This window comes from Antedon mediterranea, chromosome 8, assembly GCF_964355755.1.
Source record: "Antedon mediterranea chromosome 8, ecAntMedi1.1, whole genome shotgun sequence".
Lineage (NCBI taxonomy): Eukaryota > Metazoa > Echinodermata > Crinoidea > Comatulida > Antedonidae > Antedon > Antedon mediterranea.
Genome location: NC_092677.1, coordinates 212745 through 233049, shown reverse-complemented (window position 1 = coordinate 233049; position 20305 = coordinate 212745). Strand labels below are relative to the sequence as shown.

The 20305-nt window shown below is 34.7% G+C and overlaps 5 protein-coding genes across 7 annotated transcripts; 3 read left to right on the top strand and 2 right to left on the bottom strand.

The window, feature by feature from the left end:
* Window positions 1–392: 392 nt before the first annotated feature.
* LOC140056556 (ATP synthase-coupling factor 6, mitochondrial-like) lies at window positions 393–2624 on the top strand. Of its 2 annotated transcripts, none has more exons than XM_072101966.1 (4): window positions 393–469; window positions 950–1118; window positions 1385–1509; window positions 2326–2624. In XM_072101966.1, exons 2-4 carry the CDS (start codon window positions 958–960, stop codon window positions 2346–2348), a joined length of 309 nt encoding a protein of 102 aa, XP_071958067.1. In that variant the 5' UTR covers window positions 393–469; window positions 950–957; the 3' UTR covers window positions 2349–2624. The 2 variants fall into 2 exon arrangements, with proteins under 2 accessions (XP_071958067.1, XP_071958066.1); XM_072101965.1 differs by having other exon boundaries at window positions 416–507.
* Window positions 2566–4538, bottom strand: LOC140056553 (26S proteasome non-ATPase regulatory subunit 9-like). Its single transcript, XM_072101962.1, has 6 exons — window positions 4382–4538; window positions 3841–3943; window positions 3449–3627; window positions 3101–3202; window positions 2789–2877; window positions 2566–2705 (listed from the first exon to the last, which is right to left on the bottom strand). Exons 1-6 carry the CDS (start codon window positions 4520–4522, stop codon window positions 2681–2683), a joined length of 639 nt encoding a protein of 212 aa, XP_071958063.1. The 5' UTR covers window positions 4523–4538; the 3' UTR covers window positions 2566–2680.
* A 16-nt stretch (window positions 4539–4554) lies between these two features.
* On the top strand, window positions 4555–20282 carry LOC140056551 (DDB1- and CUL4-associated factor 8-like). Of its 2 annotated transcripts, XR_011846777.1 has the most exons (12): window positions 4555–4616; window positions 6130–7027; window positions 7199–7258; window positions 7436–7516; window positions 7614–7708; window positions 7896–8003; window positions 8118–8245; window positions 8394–8501; window positions 8662–8912; window positions 9173–9289; window positions 9482–10962; window positions 20223–20282. XR_011846777.1 is itself a non-coding variant. In XM_072101958.1 (11 exons), exons 2-11 carry the CDS (start codon window positions 6218–6220, stop codon window positions 9602–9604), a joined length of 1881 nt encoding a protein of 626 aa, XP_071958059.1. In that variant the 5' UTR covers window positions 4555–4616; window positions 6130–6217; the 3' UTR covers window positions 9605–11550. The 2 variants fall into 2 exon arrangements, 1 of the variants encoding a protein (XP_071958059.1); XM_072101958.1 differs by lacking the exon at window positions 20223–20282 and having other exon boundaries at window positions 9482–11550.
* Window positions 13163–14410, bottom strand: LOC140056555 (ubiquitin-ribosomal protein eL40 fusion protein). Its single transcript, XM_072101964.1, has 3 exons — window positions 14298–14410; window positions 13533–13840; window positions 13163–13378 (listed from the first exon to the last, which is right to left on the bottom strand). Exons 2-3 carry the CDS (start codon window positions 13823–13825, stop codon window positions 13285–13287), a joined length of 387 nt encoding a protein of 128 aa, XP_071958065.1. The 5' UTR covers window positions 13826–13840; window positions 14298–14410; the 3' UTR covers window positions 13163–13284.
* Window positions 16399–19721, top strand: LOC140057017 (uncharacterized). The gene has a single exon (XM_072102550.1). The coding sequence runs from the start codon at window positions 16399–16401 to the stop codon at window positions 19219–19221; it is 2823 nt and encodes a 940-aa protein (XP_071958651.1). The 3' UTR covers window positions 19222–19721.
* Window positions 20283–20305: the final 23 nt, after the last annotated feature.

Sequence of the window (20305 nt, the reverse complement as noted above, 5' to 3'; positions counted from 1 at the left end):
ACCAGGAGTATTTTAGAGGAGGAGATCACTGATACAGTAGACACTCCGCGATTGTAGAAGATGATCTGATAATATCATACTGTTGATCAAAGTAGCGTGTGATATGGTGGTATTATTATGAATAGTGCTGCGATATCTATGCTTATCTGGTAAAGATAAATACAGAGATCCACCACTTGCTTGAATGCCTATTATGCAGGGCAGAGAGACCGCTTCATTTCGTCAAAAAATAAGTAGGAGATATAACACTATAGCAATCCATGTAGAGGGCACTTTGTTGGTTCTCAAAGATGTTCAGGCGGCGTGCGCGCGTCATAACATGGTACTTTGTCGTTGTTCTGAACCTACTTTTCATTTAATCATCTGGCGGATTAGTTGCAGCGCGCCAGTCGCTTTAAAGTATTAAAGTACAGTACAGTCGTCTTCTTACAGTATTTCATTTCGCCGGTGAGATTGTCGCTACAAAAGTGTGAGTTCATTTGTTCATTTTTAGCAGGTCGTCATACCGTAAGTTATTTACAATTTACGACCTTAATACTTTTATTATTGTATATTTTATTTGCATATATTATTTTATATGATAATTTCTTCTGAAAGTGTTTAAGTTGCATTTTAAGGCTAGGCTAGGGCCAGGCCTACTCGATCCTCATATTATCTGCAGAGAGCTGGCGACGTGATTGAGTGAAGCGTAGATAGAGAGGAGGCAATTGCTAGCCTAGAAATAGTAACCTTAGCCTAGCCAGTAGTAGAAATAGTAGTGCGGGTCCTCCTAAAATATAAATTATTTATATAATCAAGGCCCACCAAAAAAAGTGTAAAAAAAAATATTCATACAAAATAAAAAAATGGGATAGCCTAGCTAGGCCTACTAGGCTAGGGCCTATGGCTATATGCCTATTTTTTAGAGTGATTTTGTCTTACTCTTATTTTATTATATTTTTGTTAATAGGAATTAAAATGCAATCTTCAATAAGGCAAGTATTGCCTGTAATGAGGCTGTCTGTGAGCATGTGTAGAACTATTACATCCTCATCAGCAGTGTTAAATAAAGAAGCCAACCTGGATCCTATTCAGAAATTGTACCTGGATAAAGTCAGGGCATATGCCAGTAAAAGCAAGTGAGTCATATATGATCATTCACTGTACAAACTGTCTATTTATTACATACAATTACTGAACTAACTATACTGTATTTACCACCTTTTATACTACAAGTAGCATGGACCTTCTAAATAGGTCCATGCTACAAGCAAGTAAAACACAATGAAACTTTTGGAAACCATTGCATATGATCTAATGATTTTTTTTATTGATTTAAAATTTTGGATTGTCCAATAACACTTCTTCACAATATCAATCAGTCATTTAAAATCTTGTGTTTCAGATCAAGTGGTGGCATGATTGACCCTAATCCACAAATACTGAAGGAGATTGAACAAGAAACCTCCAAATTAAATAGGATGTATGGTGGCGGAGACATGACACAGTTCCCAGATTTTAATTTCAAAGGTTAGTGTTGTTATCCATATTTCGTCTACTTTCAGCAAGTTCCCAGCACCAACAGTATTAACATTCATTCATTTCTTACTCAATATAAGTAACACTAACATAAGTACTGTGCACAATATACTTACCGTATATACTCAATATAAGTAACACTAACATAAGTACTGTGCACAATATACTTTAACCGTATATCCAATATACAGTAACACTAACATATAAGTACTGTGCACAATATACTTACCGTATATCCAATATAAGTAACACTAATATAAGTAACACTAACATAAGTACTGTGCACAATATACTTACCGTATATCCAATATACAGTAACACTAACATAAGTACTGTGCACAATATACTTACCGTATATCCAATATACAGTAACACTAACATATAAGTACTGTGCACAATATACTTACCGTATATCCAATATAAGTAACACTAATATAAGTAACACTAACATAAGTACTGTGCACAATATACTTACCGTATATCCAATATACAGTAACACTAACATAAGTACTGTGCACAATATACTTACCGTATATCCAATATACAGTAACACTAACATAAGTACTGTGCACAATATACTTACCGTATATCCAATATACAGTAACACTAACATAAGTACTGTGCACAATATACTTACCGTATATCCAATATACAGTAACACTAACATAAGTACTGTGCACAATATACTTACCGTATATCCAATATAAGTATAACAATATAACTTTACACGCATCAAAGGATTTCACTTTAATGAGTATCTTTATTTCGTGGATCAAAATTTCAAATATTTTTTTCATTTATTCACAGAAGTAAATTTTGAAGAAAAGTGATTTATTGTTAATTTGATGCAAGTTGATTGATGTGTTCAGGATTTACCAGAATAAATTGCTAGAATCCATACAATGACCTATATTACGATGAGAAGTCTGGTTACGATTTATTTAAAGGACTACATTTTGATGTTTTTAAACTAACCACCAGGATACATTAAGTCACAACTTAATTAAAATAAAATTTCTAATAAGTCCAATCTTAATTCAATATCAGAAAGACAATACAACTGTTTATAAATTAATAGCATATAAAATAAAGTATAAAGAAGTTTATGCTGTATTGTTTCAATGCTGTCAAATCTCACATTCATCAATATTGTCGTCTTCCGTCATCTCATGGGTACAATGTTACATCTGTGGATAAACAAATTACATATTAAAAAAGATATTTATACAGAGAGTTTGCTAGAGAGTAATTTAAGGTGCAGCAAACTCACCCTAAAAGCCCTCTTCCACTCCATTTCTTAGGGGTGAGTGATAGAACAGTCTTCTTGGAATTTCTTAAAACTACAACTCTGATCGGTTTCTGAAGGAAAAATTAAAGTAAATATATGGTAATATAGTAATGGACATTTTTAATTAAAAAAAATCTATTGTTTTAACAGTTTTCCGAGATAGTACTACTATTCTAAATGGAATATCACTGTAGTTTATTACCATTAGTTAAGGTCCTATGTAAAGCACCTAGAGGGGTCAGTGATCCATTAGGCGCTATATAAATACTGTTTATTATTATTATTATTACCTACCCCTTGGCTATTCTGCACAATACTTCCAATCGCTTGAATGTTTTTGAAATTATCCTTGTGTACTGATCCAAAACTGACCACTTCATCACCAACCTTAAAGTCCTAAAAAAGATTACACCACACCACTGCTACTCTATTATACTTTAAAAAAAAACACAATATAACAGATGTCCATGAATTACTACTGTACTATCACTAATGCTTGGTTCCAACTAAAGACACAACACAGACGTAAGCGAGTTGACCAATCACAATCTTTCGATTCTTCAAACTTTCATATGTGATCGGTCAACACGATTGTGTTTTGTCTCTAATGGGAACCAAGCTTAAACACAAAACTTGACTAACCCCTTGTTCTGCTGGTGATCCAGCAGAAACCAGATCAATTTTGGCGAATGGGACGAGTGTAGTTTCTGCCATCTTGATAGGTTCTATTGTTTTTGCAGGCTGGTCTCGTTGAGCACTGTGTAAAGCGTGTAAAGCATTCTCTATGTCTTTCATCTTTGCCTTGTGGTCATTCTGAAGACCTTCAACAGAACAAACATTAATTAAATTTATCAATTATTAATATATACTATTATTAACCAATATTACATTTCATACAACACAAGTATTAAATAATGAATTTCAAATATGGACTGAGTGGCTGCTGAGAGACAGACAGATTATCTTTTCCAGTAGCTTTGGTAAATGTAATTTAACTTTATTTAATATTAGGCTATTTATTAAATAAAACGTACATATAATTTGTTGACGTGCTGTTCTCACTGTGTAAACATCAATGTCGTTTCTTGGATACCCTTCTTCATCAACTAGTGGACTTTTCATCCCAACATCTTTTTGCTGTAAATGTTTAATTTAAAATAGTTATTTTTAATACAAAAAAATAATATTATAAATTAATTTTTAAGTACAGTAACAGAATATACAAATGCCTCCCTCCCTCCCTCCATGTAGTATAAATATGACTCGAGATGAGTAGGTCTAACTAATATAATAAGATAAATCTAATTATTGTTAAGTCTGTTACTAGCGAGTGTGACATTTTACTAGGATTCTATGCAGGATACATTCAACACTGCAGCTCCGTCACATTCACACTACTAGAGACCTAGGCCTATCTACCATCTATATACCGACTAGCCTCTAGACTAGAGTCTAGCTTAATAATAAGAGCCTACCTCTCTCTCTCTAGTCTAGCCTAAAGGCCTCTAGCCCTATTTATTCGTATTTATTAATAGGCATATTCATAGCAGTATTAATAACTACCCGATTACTAACCGATTTTAAAACTTCGCTAAATTCTTTAATTTCTTTTTCAATTTCTTCTTTTTCGACAATCAGTGTTTGAACATCATTTCTTAATTTCTCCATGGAGGCTGCCATTTTTGTTTTGATTTTAAACTTGAGGGCGATGTTCATGTGACGTAATTCGTCTTTATTTTGGTTTGAGCGAGAACATTTTTATGATGTACGTGCATACAACACAGGGTTTAAAAGAAGATTATATTAGCAGGTAATTTGCATAAATATGTTGCATTGAGAAGTAAAATAGTTGCACTTGTTAATTATGTGTATATTCTTTCCTAGTTTAAGGTATAAAACCTCTAAAAACAATATATATTATAATTGGTATACGTCATGAATGAAGTGAGTGAGTAACAAAAACTGTCTGTGCTGTCTAAACAAGACAATGAATGATTGCCTGATGTCCTGATTGAACTTTAGCTTTTAAGTATACAGCTGACATAATTAATGATTTACTAATTGTGACATTTTATCTTTACCTAAGAAGAGCATGTTTTATGAAACAGAATTAAGTTGAAATGGAACATTTAGGCTTAGTAATATTGCGTATTAACTACACACAATACAACAACATTGAAAATGGGTTAGGTTTATTAACTGACATTTTTAAATAACGCCTACTACTATAGGTACATGCAATTAATTTTAACTACTATAATACCCATGTATTCTCCCCAGTGTTTGTTGTTTATTTTTACACAGTATAATTTAAAATAGTTGCACTTGTTATTTCCAGTGTGTTCCAATCCATGCCCATGATCTAGTGGAAGTTTGTGCTAAGTTCTTGATCTCCCCATTCATTCAACCTAACCTTCCTTATTGATATTGATAGATTGACATACATTAATCTGACAATATAACTGACTATATAACTGACTATGAGTAGATTCATTCAGACAATTGCCAGAGTACAAATTATATAGTTAGACCCTGTACGATTTCGATCCAAGTCGGCCCTAAACCGTCTCGGCCAAGTCAAGTCGGCCCCAAGTCAATATTTAGACAATAATTAATACATAAATTACCAAAAAAAATAAGAGGATTTCACCAACTTTCCTTTATTTACGTTTAATAAAATTTCAAATTGTTCAAATCGCGCATAACAAACAATTGATTAATAAGCTAGCTTTCATACTATTATTAATGATTACAATATGAACATGTGGATAATAAATAGGAACAATAATGATGGTGCACGTTTGGGCGCGTATATTCGTTCGTCGTGCGTCAAAATTCAATAAACATGTCCGATATGCGAGGACATTTATTAGGTGTAATAAGATTGTTTGGTTGAATCATTGAGGTATTAAATAATGTTATTGTTAACGCCATGGTTGAATCACGCGTAGATTTCTTCTGTGTATGCATTTGATTAGGCGACGTTTTTGTAACACGCGGATTCATATCGGCAATGAGATAATTTTTTTATATGAGTATTTTTCTTATTAATTTTTTTTAAAGAGTGGATAGTAATAATCATAATAATATTAAGCACTTTTTGCGTTCCATACTTTATTGTGACCGATTAGTTTTTGCCGAGTTGACGTGAGGCCGAGTTGACTTGGGGCCGACTTGACGTGGGGCTGACTTGACTTTGGCCGAGACAGTTTGGGGCCGACTTGACCTGCATCCCCCGGTACGTACTATAACAATGGGAAGGAGTTTGACATTTTCTTGTTTTTCAAAGAAGGGTATATAACATATTGTGTTTTGCTCCACAGATTTTGAACTTTGGCATAGAAATACAATAAAGTTTTCTGTAAAAAATTCCAAATGAAGAATTTCTATTAGCAAAATTAACAAGTCACCATGGCAACACCGAACTGTGGTGACAAAATAGAACCAGAGTCATGTGATCATCAGCAGAGTTCAAACCATCACAACGAATCATGTGACACAAGTAATGAAGTTAACAAAACCAAAGAAAATGGATCTCAACAAAGTTCATCTGAAAACGATTCTGAAAGAAAGGATGAACCATCACAGGCCGAGGGCGATGCTGAAAAAGACAAAGAATTATCAAACGAAATTGATGAAGCAATTGACAATTTAGAATCAAAATTAATGGCTGATTTGGAAGAAGATGACAGAAAAGAAGAGATCAGTGCTAATAATAATAAAACAAAAAGAAATCAAAGAAGCTATCGAAACCGCCATGTAAACAATGATGAAGAAAGAGAGGGCATTGCATCAGACAGCGATAGTGTTGATGAATTAGACAATTTAGTAGAGCAAAGCGAAACTTCTACAGATGACGAAATTGAACCAAGAGAAGATGAAAATGATGAAATGAGTGACTTTGAAGATGAACAAAAAAATAAACCTGAACCTCCTCTCATTTGGAGAGCACTTCCAGATCTTTTTAAACGTGAAAGGGGTTTGATTCGAAATCCGATCCACTTTTGTCACAAAACTATTGGAAATGTATCTATGGTAAAACGGTTTAAAAAGTATGCCGAGTTAAAGAGTCATGAAGGTTGTGTCAACACTTTGCATTTCAATCCATCAGGCAATTTACTTGCCAGTGGAAGCGATGACCTCAAGATCATTCTCTGGGATTGGGCTCGACAACAGAAAATTCTACAGTACAATAGTGGACATCGTGCCAACGTTTTTCAGGTATTTTCCTACAATAAAGTTCTAAATTTATCTATATTGCTTATTTGTAATGCAATGTATTGTTGGTGAAAAAATATCAACCCAAAAAAAGGTTATTGTTAGTTGTCAAATAATATAATTTTGGTAATCCTGTAGTGACCTTCATAAAGTATTCAACATTTGTTTTTCCAGGCCAAGTTCATGCCATTCAGCAGAAACTCAACAATTGTGAGTTGCGCAAGAGATGGACAGGTCAGCATCTTTGGTCATTCCGATCTCTATTGAAAATATAAATTTGTTTGTGGTATAATAACTTATAAATACCAAGAATAAAAAGTCATCATTCAACTACAACTATCTTAACATTGCCAGTTAGGATACTGGTAATTCTGTTAAGAATTTAAATATTTTATATTATATATTATTTAGGTGAGGGTTGCTGAAATATCAAGTGTTGGCAACAACGTAATACCAAGAAAGCTTGCTTGGCACAAAGGATCTGCTCACAAGGTAATATTATTAGATGGTTTGATGCCTGTTGTGTAGTTGACAAGAATGTATATCTTATAACTTAAATTTTAATCATCAAAATTCACATTTATTTTAGCTTGCCCTTGAACCGGCATCACCTGTCATATTTTTATCATGTGGTGAAGATGGTCAAGTTTTTAGCATTGATCTTCGACAAGAAAAACCAAACAAGTATGATATAAATCATTGTTTATTTAGGAAATTTTAATAAATCTGGCCTAAAATTATTTCTGCTTTTAATTATACTAATTGTTAATCTAATTCTGGGCTGCAAATAGTGTACTATGTTTTGATTATAGATTCAATTCAGTAACTCATAGTGTACTCAAGTTCTGAGGTAATTCTTTCTTGTTTTTAGATTGGTGTTGGTGAAGGAAAAAGAAAGGAAATTAGCATTGTATACCATATTCATTAAACCCACAGACGTCAATGAATTTGCAGTTGGAGGCCGGGATCATTTTGTTAGGTAAGTAGTCTAGTAATCATTTTGATATACCTCAAACTTTTTCTTTGTTTATCATTGAATATGGAGGCAAGAAATGTAAACTTTAATTTTATAACATCTTTATTATTTCTTCAGAATATATGATAGAAGAAAAGTTAGTGAAAACAATTGTGAAGTTGTGAAAAAGTTTTGCCCTCAACATTTGGTAGGAGAAGAGGTGAAGGCCAACATTACTTGTCTGGTTTACTCACATAATGGAACAGGTAAGACAGTCATTTTGGTACTTGCTAGTGTACTCACATAATGGAACAGGTAATGTTGGTGCTTGCTTGGTTGTACAGTGTTGCAGTAGTATTACAGCCTGTTAATTAGCTGAATTAATCAATCCAATTGCAATATCTATTGTTACAGAATTATTAGCAAGTTACAATGATGATGATATCTACCTGTTTGATACTAGTCATAGTGATGAGGCTCCACACATTCATAGATATGTTGGCCATAGAAACAATGCTACAGGTTAGTTTATGGTGTCTAACTTTTTAATGAAGTGTCCGAATGGTAAAAATGAAACAATGCTACAGGTTAGTTTCAATGGGTCCAAATGGTATGTTAACAGTACACCCCTTTATTGAAGACTGTTGACTAGAAATGGAACATATTTTTTTCTTACTTGCAGTGAAAGGCGTTAATTTCTACGGACCCAACAGTGAATATGTTGTGAGTGGAAGTGATTGTGGAAATATATTTCTGTGGCATAAAGAAACTGAAAGGATAGTGCAATTTATGGAAGGAGATAGAGGGGGTGTTGTAAACTGTTTAGAACCACACCCTACTAATGCCGTACTTGCTACCAGTGGTCTTGATCATGATATTAAGATCTGGATGCCTCTTGCTGAGCAACCAACTAAACTTGAAAGACTCAAAAGGGTAATGTTTGTTCACTATAGCATGTCTTTTTACATGAATGTATTAATGCAGAAGATTACACTATCAAACTTTATGTGACAGAAAAATGTGCCCATATATGGACATGATGTTGTCATATCACTACTATATGGGCACATAACATTTTTTTCGTCTAAAATACTAAAAGACATGTATATAACAGTGGTATCCCGGCATCAATGTATCACCCCAATATTAATAAACTTCAGAAATTTAAAATAAATGCTACTATTCGTTATTAGACTATGTATAGTAACCATCGAGAACGAGATGAAGAGCGTCGGCGTGAGCCAGATGGTATTGATAGCACAATGCTGATGTTACTGATGCAGCACCTTCAGAGGAGAGCGAGAAGACAGGTAAGTTTGAAAGGTTAACTGTGATATCTCAAAGCAAATCGATAAAGATTTACCGTATCTTGCTTTCTATTCTACACTAGATAGCATGCAGAGTTGCTTGCTACAGCTTGTCCAAAAGTAGAGACAAAATATGTACATTGTGAGCAGCTTATACCCATGTTTTCCCAGATTAAATTATTTTTTTTTTTACAGGCAAGAGAAGCTGGTGGTGAAATTAACGATGACAGTGATGACTCTTCTACATCTGAATCTGATGACAGTGATACAAGTGGAGAGTTTCCATCTGGTGGGGGTGTTCAGTGCCCAGCATCTTAGAGATAGTGGTCTGATGACAGTTATACAACTGGCGAGTTTCCATCTGGTTGAGGTGTTCAATGGCCAGGATCTTAATGGATAGTGGGAAAGGATAACAATTATAACTATTTAGATTATTTAATACTGTGTGAATACTGCAGTAGTTACTCTATAATATTCGTAATAACATTCAAGACAAAAAGGAAAATTATTAATTTCTTACAAACTACTGTAAAAGTATACCTTGTAATCAATTGAAAGATATTTCTGTACAGTAAAATTAATATAGTTTTTGATCTAACATTGAAAATTGAGGTGAAAAGTTCATCTTTATACAGTAGATGCATTTTTGTAGATTACTGTAATTTTCCAGAAGGTATTTTTATTTCAAGTTAGTTTACTGCCGATGAGTCATAACCATGTTTTAAACAGAATATTGTTATCAAGAGAATATGATTTAAATGCTTCTGTCTTTTAAGATATACTAGTACTTAAAAGTACTAGTATATTATCTGTCTCTATGATATAATTTAAAGTAAAAATGCTTGAAATTTGAATAAATATAGAATAAGTATTTATTTGTGCAAACACCATTGTTGATAATATATGATAATTTGGGTTTTTCTCAAAGTAAGTGGCATGGTGCTACAGTACTTATCTTTCATCTTCCATACTCACTGTCATGATTTTATAGCCGCTCCATGCTACTATTACTAGGTCAAGACGAATTTGTATTTGTTTTAAAAACATTTCTTGAAATAAACCACACATTCTTTTTCCCGAAGCCAAGGTTTACGACATACATTAAATCAAGTTTTAAAAGTATTTTTTATTTTCAATTTGGATACACAAAATAAATAAATAATCTTTATTGTAGACCTTTCAATTTAAAAATAATGTTTCACGTTTTGGGCTAACTGTCATCGTCGGTTTCAAACATGCCGCACTGCATACTCTGAGTAGGTGGCGGATGACGCACGTGTCGAAAAACGTTTTTACATCCCCCGCCGGCGCCAAATTGCGGCGCCCTCCATCCGCCCTCTCTCTCTCTCTCATTCTACATGCATCCATTCTTTCAGCTATAGGCATAGAAAAGCAACTAAGATAACACTCACTGCCAAGATAAATTTGAGTAAATTGCATTCTCTATGCATCAGTAAAATTTACAGTTTTATACAGACTCTCGTAGCTAATGTTATTGTATCAAGAAGACGCTATCAATTATTAGGTCATTGTCAGTTAGGCCCTACTTACGCGTACGATGACTCATGAGTAGGATGTTGGCTCTTCACCAGCTCTCCAGCAAGTACATCAGGACCTCAGAGAAGATGGGAATTCTAGCCTAGACTCGCACCTAGACTTAATGTACAGTATGACAAGTAAGTTCAATATTTCATCAGCTGCCAGCATGGATTACTGTAAATTACAAAATAGCACAGACACCGTAATCGTATCCAGTACAGTTACAGGGGTGGTCGCAGAACTATTTTAAGGAGGGGGTTGCCCACTAGTCCAGGACCGTAGACTATAACGAGTTTTTGCGAATTTTGTTAAATTACACCTAGATGGCCGGAAATGGTTATAATGGTACTATCGCACAGAGTGACAGAAAAAACATTTAGTATGAAATTAAGGGTGTTGCCCGGGCAACTGGAGCAACCCCCCTGCGTCCGCCCCTGCAGTAAGGCCAAATTATTTAAGAAAGGTAATGTTTTATTATCAAATTTAGGCTTATAAAAAAAAAACAATCCATTAAAGATGGTAGTAGTGTAGTACACTAGCTTCAAGCTAGGCATCTCCGACGATGGGGTCAGTCAACTTCGTGTACCATAACTTTACTTTTAGGCTGAGATTAAAAAATAATTCTTTTACTGCAGGACCTACAAATATTAAATAAATATTCTCATTTTCTGTATATACCCACTCTTTGTTTGTTGCAACTGTCAATATTATCATTTATTTGACTTCAAAATGTTATAATGTATTGTACCGTAATTCCAGTGATACTTTTTGCACATTAAAACACGCGCCCTTCCATAAGGCTGTGGCGCAGCGTGTGGACACTGAACTACCGATTGTGAGATCGTAGGTTCGATTCCAACGCTCGTTGCATTGCTTGTATCCTTAACAAGACTGTTACACACTCTGATGACCAATATAATAATGAGGGCACTGCAATGTAAAAAGTGATTTCTATAATAGAATCTATATTTCTGCAAATTTGAACTTCAATGTGCAGATATTTATATAGCTGCTCAAAGCACAGTAATTTAAATTTTAACCCATCCTCTATGTTGCCTGCCAAATTACAGTACAGTACTGTATTACAGATAAATTTTATATAGACATTACTTTGATAACATGGATCCTGGTCTTGAGGTGAATAATACTGTACAGTAGTTTTAGATTCTGGCAGGCAAAATACGAATAAAAAGTCCAAAATGTTGTGCTTTGCAGAGCTCATTACTTATTTTGTGAAACGCTATTTTAATCAAACACTATACTGTATTGTGAATTCACTAAATAATAACAAATGTTTCACCACAATAGAATTATTTATACTGTACATTGTCATACTGTGCTGTATATTTTATTATCATACTGTACTGTATATTATCATGCTGTACTGTACATTGCTGTACTGTACATTATCATGCTGTACTGTACATTATCATGCTGTACTGTACATTATCATACTGTACTGTACATTATCATACTGTACTGTACATTATCATACTGTACTGTACATTATCATACTGTACTGTATATTATCATACTGTACAACTACAGTCGACTCTGCCTAAGCCGAATTCGCGTAAGTCGAAAAATCGCGAAAGTCGAATTTTTAGGAAAGTCCCAATTCTTTCCTATACATTACTGTGTAATTTTTATTTCCAAGTCGAATTTTTCTAAGTCGAAATTCGTCTAAGTCGACGTCTTTTTGCGGTCCGAATACACACATTCTTTAGTGATTTATATCGTATAAGTCGAAGTCACAAATTACGCGGCAACAACGCGCTAAAAAAGCCGATGAAACGTACGTAATTCGATAAACAAACAACGGAGGGGATAATGTGGGACCATATCGGTTCTCTCAAGCAGGTTCTATAGTATAGGCGGCGTCCTACAACTCGCGCTAGTGTATAGTTTATGAGTTGTTTCAGAGTTGAGAACTTGAGCGGCGTTTTGTGGGTACCTATTTTGTGCTAGACAGATGGCAATAAACAATGGATACCGATTTCGAATAAGAACCGAAATGTATTTATTATACGTTTTTGTATTGTTTCAGAAAAATACAGTTTATCATTGCCGATAAAGAGGCTTAGCATTTATTAGGCCTAGCTAGCTAGCTAAGCAAACTCAATTCAAGAAGTCTCATCGCGCGTGGGCCGCGATCGCGACAGGACAGGGTCCACTAGGCCTAGTAGCCATAGCGCGGCTAGTGAGTGAACCTAGGCCTAGCATTTTTTTGGCAAATCTGTAAGTCGAAGTTCGCGTAACTCGAATTTTTATACCGGTCCCATTAGATTCGACTTAGGCGGAGTCGACTGTAATTGAAACAAAAACAAAATACAGAAATTCTGCTCTAGTGTAATTTATTTAACAATGACGGAAAAAGCTTAATATTTTTATGGAATATGTTTTAATCCAAGATAATGTTAAATGTAAATAATCTTGAGTTATTGACGTGCAGTTGTATTTTACTTCAATTTCTTCTTTGGTCGAAGGTTGTTGGTATGACCACACTTCTTCTTACGGCAGTTGGTAGCTCTAGGGTGAAGCCTGGCATAGCACCTGTAAACACAGTAATCAATAAAAGATCAATCAATAAGTTTCTATTATTAAAAAACATGCATCTACACAACTGTTATTGTGACTTTAAATCTATGAGAAATGTGTAGTACAACAAATTGATGTTCTTTAAACCCAAGGCACTAGGCCTACTTACTTTCTGCAAATCATTTTGTCGCAGTTGTACTTGGAAGCCAAAATACGAAGACTTGGCTCAATGATTCCACCACGAAGACGAAGCACAAGATGAAGGGTTGACTCTTTCTGGATGTTGTAATCGGACAATGTGCGCCCATCCTCAAGCTGCTTGCCAGCAAAGATCAAACGCTGTTGATCTGGAGGTATTCCCTCCTTGTCTTGAATCTTCGCTTTCACATTTTCAATAGTATCCGATGGTTCAACCTCTAAAGTGATGGTCTTCCCCGTCAGCGTTTTCACAAAAATCTGCATTATGATGGCTTGTTCCTAAAAAACAAACCAACAATTTTTAAAGAAATTATGATATAAAAATATATATTTTGTCGTGGTGCCAGTCAGTGTTGGTAATAATGTACAGCAGGGTTCACAACGGGTCAAGAAGGAGGAAGTTTTTTAGCGAGCATGGAATGTACACCGATAACGTTATCTCTGGCCTAGCTTACTACACTAGGAGGGGGAGGGGGAGGGGGGGCAGGCCGAACTAACAAACGAGCGGCAAGCCTGCTTGCTTGATTGATGTGACGATGATGTTGGGCCTAGGCTAGGAAGCCCTAACTGTTCTGACGATTATTGTTACTAAAGGCAAAACACTGTGTACAAATATACACTTGTTTCTATACACTAAAGACATGTAGGTGTATTGTGTTAATATTGCCATAACATTATATTCTTTTGAAGTGAAATAAACCTATTAAATTACGTAAAATTGTCCAACACTCCTTACCACGCGTGATTAATGTGTCGAAAAAGAACCTACATACGGGTCGTTTTTGTGACATGGACGACTCCACTGGCAGTGACAAAATTAGGAAGTTACGAGCACGAACCGAATTGAATTACCACACCGGACCGCATTCTTATCACTTTGTAGTCAAAGTTAGCTGCTGTTACGAGCGCCCCCTATAATTATCTTTAGTTACAACTTTCCGATTCCCTCGTGTGTGTGGGTACAGTGGCGCAGACCAGATATAAGTACACAAAAAGGCAATCATTCTATGATTAGAATACTGGCAATTATATTATTTTTGTGTATGTACTATTTTACATGCATTCAGATTTACACGGTGTTTAATTTCTACTACAACAATTAAATAATATCACTCAGATATTCACGTTTGAAAATACTAGACCAGACCTTCCTCCGCACTCGCCGACCAAGTTGCTATAGTAATCCTTAATTCTCAATGTGGATTTTTCAGAAACAAAAACTAAAACCACTTACCTCATCGATGACGTCATTTCACGTGATCATGCCTGGAATTTATGAATAATTTTGCACAGTTGGAGATAACTTTTATTCGAGTTGGGTTTCAACCATCTCATAGTTTCCATCATAGCCATGATTTAAAATTTCTTTTTCATTTTCATTCAAATGTTTATTTTTCGGTTTAATTTTTTTTATAGGCCGTTAAACGTTATAATCTCAGTTAATCATTCTTATGATTTCAACAATTTGTATTCATATATTTCCTACAAAATACAAGTTTTTTTCTAATTTTAATTTTTACTTTTTCTTCTTAAAAAAACCACACATTATAGAGCTATAACCAAGGATTAAAGGTTTGATAAACATTTAGATAGTGCAATAGAGTTTATGTTCTTTTTATTTTTTAACTGCATACGTATACAATAATCATCTGGCCTGTTCTATTCTGTTTTTCGAGATCTTTTGGGTTAAAGCCATGCGTGGTATGTACCCCATGTGGTACAAGTAATACGAATCTGTGCTCAAGTCCACGTATGGTAATTATGCCTGAAACCGTCGTTAAGAACAGGTCACGCACTGAGCTGGGTAGCAACGTACTAATACGAAGACACTAGTCAGCCTTGGAAATTATATCTAAGAAATGTATTATTCTCGCATCGAAACTTGACTATTCGGCAACATGTTTTCCGGAAATATATTTTGAACCTTGACGAGACGGACATGTTAGTGATACTAGAACTTGTCCGAGAACTTTCTTATACAGTCTCGTGCTAGTTAGCGATCGAGTATATGGGTGTTCATTACAGACACTGCTGCTAGTCTAGCGGTCGAGGATGGGTTTCATTTCTACAGATCTGGATGTATTTCTCTGCTTCACACCACGCTCATACGGGAAGAATATTATTGAGGAATCGTAAAATAATACAACTTTATGAGGTATAATAATTTATTGATTTATTAATCACAAATAAAGAAAAACGTAATTTAGGTCTATTTATATTGATGAGGTCATACGAATATCACCTCATCAGAGATGTTAATTTTAGGTTTTTCACTAGGTATAGTAAGAAACGTTTTTATAAAACTGGTCAGATGGTATATTATATATAATTCTTTTTTTAAAACCAAATTCAAGAAGAAATACGGTATTGAAATATTAAAATAGATAAATAGGCCTAAAGTACCATTTCGGTAAGGCAAACTCCCCACTCCCTTTAATATCAGAACCGAATCAAGCTGTGATTACGACCATATAGGGCGAACAATTAGCCTGTTCATGGCACACCTACCGAGATTCACCGAGTTTGATCCTCCTCTGCACCCTTTACCGCCACTCCATCAACCTGCAGTGTTCATGGGAAGTAATTTAATGTGATAGCTGATTCGCGACATGTCTAAATTTGTTGCGATTCACTTGATAATAGGAACCTTATTACATTACTTAAAATATCAGCACATTCTTCTGTTAGTTTTTACTTCTGAATATTAAAAAAACACGCAATCTTTTTTTATTGATTGAAAATTGATCATGTCGGTCATTTTATATCTCATAACCTAACCAATGAAACGTTTTTAACGATATAAATCTAATCTTCGTTTTTTTAACAGGATTACAAAGATGACAATGGAAAAGTCAATAGGAATTTTACATCTATGCATATTCACAGTTTATTTTGTTTGCCCATCAACAAGTGTCAATTGTCAAAATAAAACAAAATGCACTATTCGTGGTGACGTCACCGATTGTTCTTATCAAAATCTGAGCTGTATCCCTTGTGATATTCAGACATCAGTGATGATCATTTCATTTAATTTTATAAAAACTTTAAGTTCAGATGATTTTGGTTGTCTTAAGAATGTGAAGTCCCTTGATCTCAGCAATAATCAAATCACAGATATGACGTCATTTCGAAATGAGGGATTAAGTAATCTTCAAAGTTTAGATTTGAGCAATAACAAAATTCATACCATTGATAATAAGTCTTTTAAAGGATTATCCAATCTACTTAATCTGAAATTAAGAAGCAACTCAATAACGTCGTTGAATGCTGGTGTTTTTGAAGAACTTACAAGTTTGCAGACGCTTGATCTAGGAAACAATTCAATTAGCATATTGGCGAAGGAAATGTTTGAAGGAGTTTCTAACCTGCAGACGTTAAAACTTACAAGAAACAAGGTACAAGCTCTTGGTATCAATGCTTTTGGAAACATTGTACGTTTAAAAACTTTGCGAATTGATCACAACAAACTATCTGAATTAAACACACAGCCTTTCAATAATCTGAAGAAATTACAGTCTCTCGATTTAAGTTATAACGACATAAAACGAATTGAAAAGAACTGCTTTTCAAATTGTTCAAAGCTTGAAGTTTTGAAATTAAACGATAATTTGCTGAGTTCTTTTACAGGAGATGTATTTGCAGACACCGTCTTCCCCGAACTCCAGTCTCTGCATCTTAGCAACAACATGATTCTAACACTTACGACTACATCTTTTAATGGAATTAAAAACGTTCATTATTTGCATCTTGATAACAATTACATCAGCCAAATACAAGACAACACTTTTATTGATTTGAGGCGTCTTGAGTTTTTGTATTTACAACATAACAATCTAGTTAACTTATCTGAACACACTTTTCGTGGACTGCTTAGAATTCAGGATCTTGATATTTCATTTAATAATGTACAAGCTTTACAATCAAATATTTTCAATGATAATTCTGCATTGAAAACACTATCTATTAGGAAGAATAAGATACACTATGTTGGAAATACAACGTTTTCTCCTTTAATATATCTTAATGCTCTCTATGCTGAAGGAAACAAGATTGAAAGTGTTATGGCCGTCAACTTTGGACTTCTCAGTCGACTGAAAATACTTTATTTGGACGACAATGTGATCAAATTGGTAGAGGAGACTGCGCTATCAGGATTAACAAGTTTGGTCAAATTATATCTTCGAAGTAATAATTTAAAAACTTTTCCTAGTGAAATATTTCCACGTCTAAAGTTATTATCAACAGTGGATTTAAGAGAAAATGAGATTACGTCATTCTCGTCACCGGCAATTAACCAATCATTCAACCTTCTTTTGGAAGGGAATCCTTTTAGTTGTGATTGCAGAATGACGTCACTAAAACAATGGCTGTCTAATTCAGGTAGTAAACTCCAATCTATAATATGCAACCAACCGGAACGCGTGCGTGGCAAGAACATCTTTAATTTGCAATCTGAAAAGTTTCAGTGCATTGCCCCATCTTTTGATAAGATATCACGTGATATGCGAGTTGAAGTTGGAGAGGATGTGAATCTTTTCTGCACCGTTGACGGTTTTCCGAAACCGGTTTTGAGATGGTTTGATGTTAAAAACTCTGAGATTGGTACTCAGCAATATAGTGAACGTTTTGAGATTGATTCCAATGGCAATTTATATATAAAGAATGTTTCGCTAATTGATGCAGGTCAGTACACTTGTGTTGCGTCGAATCCAGGAGGACGTATAGAGGGAAAGATACAGCTAGATGTTGTCGAAAAGAAAGGTTCTAAAGCAGGCGTCATTGGCGGCGGGCTGTTTGCACTTATTCTAGTTGTGGGAGTTGGTGTTGGGCTTTACATGTACCTTTGGAGTTATAAACGCAAACGAGATGTCGTGAATGAGACAGATGAAGCGAATGCTGATCAGCCATATATGTCGATATTTATTGAAGGGTTCCCAACAAATCGTCGTGAAGGTGGAAGCCAAGGATCGATACATTCAGAAGTTGTGTATGCCACAATAGGAGCAGGGATAACTGGAGGTGAAAATAAACACAAAAATGACAAAGAGGAACATGGTTATCAACCAATATGGAAACCACCGGTGATTAGAATAAATGAAGAAAATAATGAAAAGGAGCAAATGAGGAAGGCACCGCGCAGTCGCAAGCCTGGTAGCCCTGGTTACATGACTATGCTTCCAACTAGCAGTGACAATGGCGACGAACGTGATCTACTTTCTTCCTCATCGACATTAGGATCGAATAAATTTATCAAAAACAACGTCAGAAAAACAGTATCTGCTCGATTTGAATCTCGGTTTCCAACAAAACCTAAAGACAAATTACAAAGTGAATTGAAGGCAATCTCGAAGGTTTCAACACTTCGAAAAAATTGTGAAGATGCCATACAGAGCACTGATAAAGACAAATCAAAACCGAAACCTCTGTATGCTGTTCCAGAGGGCAACATAAAGCGTCATGTACAGCAATTGGAAAGCAAAATAAAGAAGAAAGAAGATCCCTCAGCAGGAACAGATAAAAGTTGTACTATGCCTCGCTTACGTGTTGACAGCGCAGGAAATCGTGCCATGGAACCAATAACAGTAGGAAGTAGGCCAAGAACAGGGTCTGCCAGTAAAATTGAATTTTCTAATAAAATGTATGATTCTGTTGTAAAATGAAGAAAACGTACATGTGTTGTACACAATGTTAACTTTCTAAAAGATAGTCATGTGACGGCGTCAATTGATGCCTGCCTGCATGATGGTTGTACACTGAGTACCTGACGTTTTGATGAGACCAATATGCTATATGCCTACATCGTACGTTTCAGAAATGCTTGGTACTGTACTTTTGAAACAAATTCTCGCGTGTACTGTATATCATCGTTTTTTTTTTATTGGCATAGAGTGTCGAGACGAGACGGATGACGTACATGAGTAGTATTCATTAAAGAACCTCATGATCACGCGAGTTATACGTCTGTATTATTTTGTTGAAGTACGTTATGTGTTGCAAACTATAAAGCTGTTAATGTTAAACTTTAGATATTGTATCAAATTATTACTTCTTAGGTTAAATATTATCATTTGAACCACCAGAGGTCACGTGGTGGCTAAATATGTTAGAGAAGTCTGCCGTCATCTGGTATTGGCGTCGGCAGAATCTGTAAACAATTAATGTGACGTCAATAAATGAATGAAATACAGTTTTTAACTAAATGTCATTTTTGTTTTAATTTAATTTTGTTGTCATTTTAATATCACATACGGTAATACTGTACTTTATTCACTTAGACCAAAAAATCGAGTCGAATTATATTACAGTGATAAATCGTAATTTAAGAAAAATTAGTCAACTGGTTGAGTGAAAGTCAGACGAGTTTTCTGTTATTTTGTCTTTTTTTAAATAAATTAAATCATTATTTTAAATTTTTTCGGCAAAAGTGATTAACTTTAATGAAAACTACAAATGGCCTCAGTCCACATACGTCTAAAAATCGCGACTAATGAATGATCGCTTATTGGAATCACTAGACAAAATAGTGTGATGTGCCTAAATGTGGTAGTGATATGCTTAAATATAGTAGTGTGATATGACATCATCATATACATATATGGGCAAATCTCACTTTTTTGTCAAATAAAGTTTGATAATGTACACAGCTTTACATCTTTGTCAGATTTGGCTCCTCCCGTCCGTCTGATGTTTTGTTTTATAGCGCCCTCTAGAGCAACTACTACACATTTTTATGGTGAACATTTA

Bases quoted from the DNA above. Each gene is read 5' to 3' on its own strand.
- LOC140056556 (XM_072101966.1), top strand. From the start codon at position 958: ATGCAATCTTCAATAAGGCAAGTATTGCCTGTAATGAGGCTGTCTGTG. The intron at 1,119-1,384 runs GTGAGTCATATA...CTTGTGTTTCAG, and splicing joins GCATATGCCAGTAAAAGCAA to ATCAAGTGGTGGCATGATTG. The intron at 1,510-2,325 runs GTTAGTGTTGTT...ATTTATTCACAG, and splicing joins CCCAGATTTTAATTTCAAAG to AAGTAAATTTTGAAGAAAAG.
- LOC140056553 (XM_072101962.1), bottom strand. From the start codon at position 4,522: ATGAACATCGCCCTCAAGTTTAAAATCAAAACAAAAATGGCAGCCTCC. The intron at 3,944-4,381 runs GTTAGTAATCGG...AAACATTTACAG, and splicing joins TTAGCGAAGTTTTAAAATCG to CAAAAAGATGTTGGGATGAA. The intron at 3,203-3,448 runs GTTAGTCAAGTT...AATCTTTTTTAG, and splicing joins GATCACCAGCAGAACAAGGG to GACTTTAAGGTTGGTGATGA.
- LOC140056551 (XM_072101958.1), top strand. From the start codon at position 6,218: ATGGCAACACCGAACTGTGGTGACAAAATAGAACCAGAGTCATGTGAT. The intron at 7,028-7,198 runs GTATTTTCCTAC...TTGTTTTTCCAG, and splicing joins ATCGTGCCAACGTTTTTCAG to GCCAAGTTCATGCCATTCAG. The intron at 7,259-7,435 runs GTCAGCATCTTT...TATATTATTTAG, and splicing joins GTTGCGCAAGAGATGGACAG to GTGAGGGTTGCTGAAATATC.
- LOC140056555 (XM_072101964.1), bottom strand. From the start codon at position 13,825: ATGCAGATTTTTGTGAAAACGCTGACGGGGAAGACCATCACTTTAGAG. The intron at 13,379-13,532 runs GTAAGTAGGCCT...CTGTGTTTACAG, and splicing joins GACAAAATGATTTGCAGAAA to GTGCTATGCCAGGCTTCACC.
- LOC140057017 (XM_072102550.1), top strand. From the start codon at position 16,399: ATGACAATGGAAAAGTCAATAGGAATTTTACATCTATGCATATTCACA.